The sequence below is a fragment of the Microtus ochrogaster genome, chromosome 5 (genome assembly GCF_000317375.1).
Source record: "Microtus ochrogaster isolate Prairie Vole_2 chromosome 5, MicOch1.0, whole genome shotgun sequence".
NCBI classification, from domain to species: Eukaryota; Metazoa; Chordata; class Mammalia; order Rodentia; family Cricetidae; genus Microtus; species Microtus ochrogaster.
Genome location: NC_022012.1, coordinates 86,784,292 through 86,789,256, shown reverse-complemented (window position 1 = coordinate 86,789,256; position 4,965 = coordinate 86,784,292). Strand labels below are relative to the sequence as shown.

The 4,965-nt window shown below is 49.6% G+C and overlaps 1 protein-coding gene across 1 annotated transcript in view; it reads left to right on the top strand.

Moving 5' to 3' along the window:
- Cmtm7 (CKLF like MARVEL transmembrane domain containing 7) overlaps nt 1-4,959 on the top strand; it is a 26,790-nt gene extending 21,831 nt beyond the window's left edge. Inside the window, exons 3-5 of the mRNA XM_013346478.2 lie at nt 51-149; nt 3,124-3,205; nt 4,705-4,959. Coding sequence (XP_013201932.1) covers nt 51-149; nt 3,124-3,205; nt 4,705-4,718 — 195 coding nt within the window. The 3' untranslated portion in view covers nt 4,719-4,959. The remainder of the gene's footprint in view (nt 1-50; nt 150-3,123; nt 3,206-4,704) is intronic.
- Nucleotides 4,960-4,965: the final 6 nt, after the last annotated feature.

Below are 4,965 nucleotides of genomic sequence, written 5' to 3'. Positions count from 1 at the left end.
GTCTCCCTGCCCCGGAGTGAGCTCACCACTCATACCCTTCTGGCTTCCAGGAGCTCCTGCACTATGTCATCGGCACCCTGCTTCTTCTCATCGCCTCCATCGTGGCAGCCTCCAAGAGCTACAACCAGAGTGGCCTGGTAGCGGGAGCGGTGAGATGCTTTCTACAACCGGTTCAGATTTTAGCACCTTTCTTCCTAATAGTGGCCAGGGAAGGGGCTGATTTGGGGGCCTTCCTTCTTCAAACTCCAAAGATCCTGACATTTGGGCTCATTTCAGAGGGTCTGGGAAGTAGACTGAAGGACTGCCGACAAACTTATACAGCTTCAGGAGCAGCGGCCCATTCTTTACACCCTATCTCTGGGTCTGTCTCCCTTACAGCCACTGCTTACATCAGAGCAAAAGGGTTTCAATCCCCATGCCAACTCTGAGCATATGCTCACGGCAGAGTATTTGGGCATCTCTTTTGCTTCAAGAGGGAAGGGCACTGCAATGAACTAGTGATGTCTGCCATGAGTCTTTTGTCTCTTTTCTTTTGGTTCTCACTGGGTAGTCCAGGCTGGCCTGGAATGAGCTGTTTAGCCCAGACTGACCTAAAACTGACCTAAAATGCATTGCTTAGTCCAGGGTGGCCTTAGACTTACAGAGATCCTCTTCTGTCTCCTTCTGAGTACTGGGGTTGTAGGCATGCACCACCCTGCTCAGATCCTTAAAAGAGGATATATAGTAGCCAAAGCTGCTGAACTTAAATTCAATATGTAGCTGAGGATAACCCTAAACTTTTGATCCTGCTGCCTCCACCTCCTTCCGTTCTGGGATTATAGGGGTGCTCCACCCATACCCTAGACTGAGCTTCTTCCCAGTCCCCATTTTAGTTTCAACAGTATTCAGTCCCGGAAGGGGCTCCTTATCCCTTGCAGAGATTAAAATGATCTGTCCAATAGCCATGTCCAGCCAGCTAGACTGTACAGAAGTCCAGCCCTGTGGGACATACACGAGCAGATGAATGAGTACACACACATGGGAGCGTGGTTGAAACATCCATAGACTCTTGTGATCTGATTTGTGATTTCGCCAACTTCATATCTGAGTGGCCTTTAGTCCAGTACCCAGGCAAGAAAATTTTTTGTGTTTGTTTTAAGACTTGGTCTCTTGTAGCCCAGGCTGACCTCTAACTTAAGAAATAGCCAAGGATGACCTTCAAGTTGAGATTCTCCTGACTCCAGCCCCCGAGTGCTAGGATCTAAGGCATGCAACACCACACCTGGTGTGTGTGGTGCTGAGGATGGAGCTGAGGGCTTGGTGCCTGCTGGCAAGCACTCTACCAACTGAGCTAAGACTTTTAAAATGAGTTTCAGGGTCTTTGCAAGTTTCTCTTACAAATATCATCAGACTTCTCCAGACCATGGCCTGTCGGCCTGTGTGCTGCTGGAGTTTGCCTCAGATAGCCTCTCTGCTCAGGGTCACACAGTGGGGACTGAACATGACTGCAGAGGGGTGGCCAAGTCCATAAACAGTGCTGCCCCAGTGCACCTCATGTTCCATGTGACCTCTGAGCAAATAGGTGGCTGCCACCTGCAGGTTGGTACACACCGTGGGAAGAGTCCAGGAATACACCCCGCCCCAACCATCACCGCACACATTGTGTTTCAGGGCACACACAAAGGGATTCCCACTGGGCTGTATAATTAGGTCGCACATAAACTGTGCCAACCCCACGGTCTCTCAGCCCCAGTAGCTAACATTTATCACACCACAGGGAAGCCAGGGAAAAATAAATAAATAAATAAATAAATACATACATGCATAAATACATAAATAAATACATAAATAAATAAAACAAAATGAGGTCCCTGCTCTGCTCATGCGAAAGTAGCTCTCTAGCGCAGGCGAGGAGGACAGGGCCCATGTGACAGTTAGCCAACAAACAAGGCACTGTGGTGTAGACGGGCATTCTGCAGGGATGGGATAATAGACTGTTCGGTTATACAGTGCAGACAGTTGGGGACTGGATGTGATGTGCTAACTGTGCACAATAGACAATGGGAGGCAAGGGCTGGCTCTAGTCGGCCAATTATGTGGCTCGGACAATCCGTACAGAGAGAGCCAAGGAGACAGCTTCTGGGCATGGGCTGCTGGGGACAACCGGGTACCTGAACCAGTGAGCTGGGCCCGGAAAGAACACCAACATTTTTGGAAGTCTACTCTTTGTCTGGCTGCTCCTGGAGCACACCTGTCCAATGTCAGCAGCTGACCAGCGTCAGCACTAGTGGGAACACGGTGACCCAAGGCCTTCATGTGGGTCTGCGGACACCTGGGCCACAGGCAAGCAGAGGGTGAGTTCTGGAGCCCACTGCCCCGGGGTCAGACCCTACACCCGGCATGCTCTGGGGCCTTAAGCAATGGAGCTATGAAACAGGAAGGGCAGGGGTGGAGAGCCAGTCTTGCCTTGGGGGATTGTAGGTTCAGAGTCAGCTACCTGAAGGCTAAGAATCCTGGCAGATGTGAAGATACTCCTTGGTGGCTACTGGACAGTGTCAAAAGGAGGGGACCTGGCCACCAGCCTCATGGCTCCCAAGACACCAGGGCCATGATTATTCTCCCTCAATCATCTTAGAGAAGCCTACTAGATCAAGTTCAACCCTCAAACCCAGCACTAGATGGACCCCTGAAAGGGTAGGAGCCCGGCCCTACCTAATTTTTACTGATAATGTTTAAATGTGTGTAGACATAAAGCCTCAGCTTAAGCTGGCTGAGACCAGAGGCCGGTACCAATGAAACTCAATGATGCTATATAATCTTCTGAACCCTTCCAATTTTTAAATTAAAATCAACAATACCACCTCTCTCGATTTTACTGGTTCTGGATCATCAGGGTCCAGTGGCTTGGCCCAAACTAGGTTGTGAATATAAACCCAAATCAGGGCCTTAGACTTACCTAAAATAATAAGGACAAGGCCAGGGGACCAAGAGCCTGAGGCTGGATCTTTTTGAACTTCTCCTCAGCAACTGAGTAGAGACTAAGTGACTAGGGTCAGCTGGCTCCTCAGCTTCTTTCCTAGCACACAGAGGAAAATCAGAGCGATGGCCCCATGACTGTGAGCTTCTTTCCCTCTCCCACTGTAGATCTTTGGGTTCCTGGCCAGCTTCCTCTGCCTGGCGAGCTTGTGGCTGTCGTACAAGATCACCTGCATAACCCAGTCAACAGGTAAGCTCCCGTCTTCAGGACGCAGGGCACACAGGGAGGGAGGTTCGTCCTAGGCTCAGCAATAGGGAATGTCTTGGTACCAAGGGCCAAAGGAGAGTTAGAGGGCAGGGCACAAAAGGAAGAAGGAACCTGAAGACCCTGCCTGCTTTCCTACCCTTCTCTACATGCCCTGGGAGACATCCTGGGATGCTCTGGGTATGACCAAGTATGTCCTTGAACTCCTGATTCTTTTGCCTCTGCCTCCCAAGCCCTGGGATTATCCAAGCATTTCTTACAAGAAGCTTCCTGGAACAATAACAAGACTCTGAACTCTTACAAAATATAGGTGTAGTTTTCATTGTTTTGTTTTTTTTCTTAAACAAATCTCATGATGAAGCCCAGGGTAGGTTTGAACTTGCAACCTTCCTGTCTCAGCCTCTAAAGCAATGGGATTGCAGGTGTGTGACACCAAGCCCAGCACTCAGAAGCAGTGCCTGGTCTCTTCCCAACATCTCCTCTCTGAAAAAAACTTGCAAATGTGCTTAGATAAAGAGAACCAGGGAAGGGCACGGTGGTACACAAGTTTAATCCCAACATTGGGAAGCAGGGACCAATGGATGGCTGTGAGTTCAAGGCCACCATGCAGCCTGGTCTATCTGGCTTGTGCCAGGCCAAGGCCACATAGTAAGACCATATCTCAAACACTAAACCACACCTGCCCTTTCTCCCCACTACTTCATCTTGTACCAGACATTGTCCTGGTGTCATTAGGAATCTTATTTTATGTTTTTCATTGATGGGGTCACTCGCCCTTTTTCCTACTCAGTTTTAGGTTTTGGTTTTAATTTTTTTGTTACTAAATGCTACTATAATGAATGCCCTCACAAATTAACATGATACACATCATTGATGGTTTTTATCCTTAAGTTCTTTGGAGGCTTAGTGAGGATTAGCCAGTGTCTACCCGTGTAGCCTAGGCTGGTTTTGAACTTTTGGCAGGTCCTCTTGCCTCAGTTTCTCCAGTGCTAGGTTACAGACAGTTGTGAGCCCCCTGGCAGGGGTCTATTGCAGGAGCCGCAAATGCTCTTCACTGGCAAGTCACCTCTCCGCTCCCCTCTTTTCTTCCTTTTTAAAAGCATACTTAGAGGGCTGGGGTTCCGGCAATAAGATACTTGCTATCCAGCTCCTCAGTGCTCATTTAAAAAGGTGAATATGGTGGCATCCATGTGTAAGCCCAGCACCGAGATGGAGGCCGGCAAATGCCGGTGCTTACGGGACAGACACCCTAACTCTAGACAGTGAGTGCTAGGTTCAACAAGACACCGGGTTTCAAAAAATAAGGCGGAGAACAAGAGGAAGCCGCCTGACCTCGATCTTCCTCTCTTCCCCCTTTCCTGCACGCACGCACATAGGCACACACACGTTCTATCTGGAATTCAGACATGTGGAGCAGAAGCACATGGTTTCAGGATGAGTTCTGTTCCTGGCAAGGTGACCTAACTTTCTATTTCTTTCTCAAGATGCATCTGCCTGACAAGGCCATCACCTCTGGTCCCCTCAAAAGGACCTGCAGGATGTAGGCTCACCCCAGGAGGAACCCAGGCATGGCTACGGACTGCTCAGATGACAAGGCCAGTACCTTCCCTGGCTTTGCCAGGACACTGGGCTCCTGAGCATCAAGCAGCTACAGCCTCCTTCGAGTCTGCCACAGAGAACATTTCTCCACTCTGGGCTCTCAGCACCACTCAGGTACCAAGGAAGGACTGCACTGAGCCTAGCAG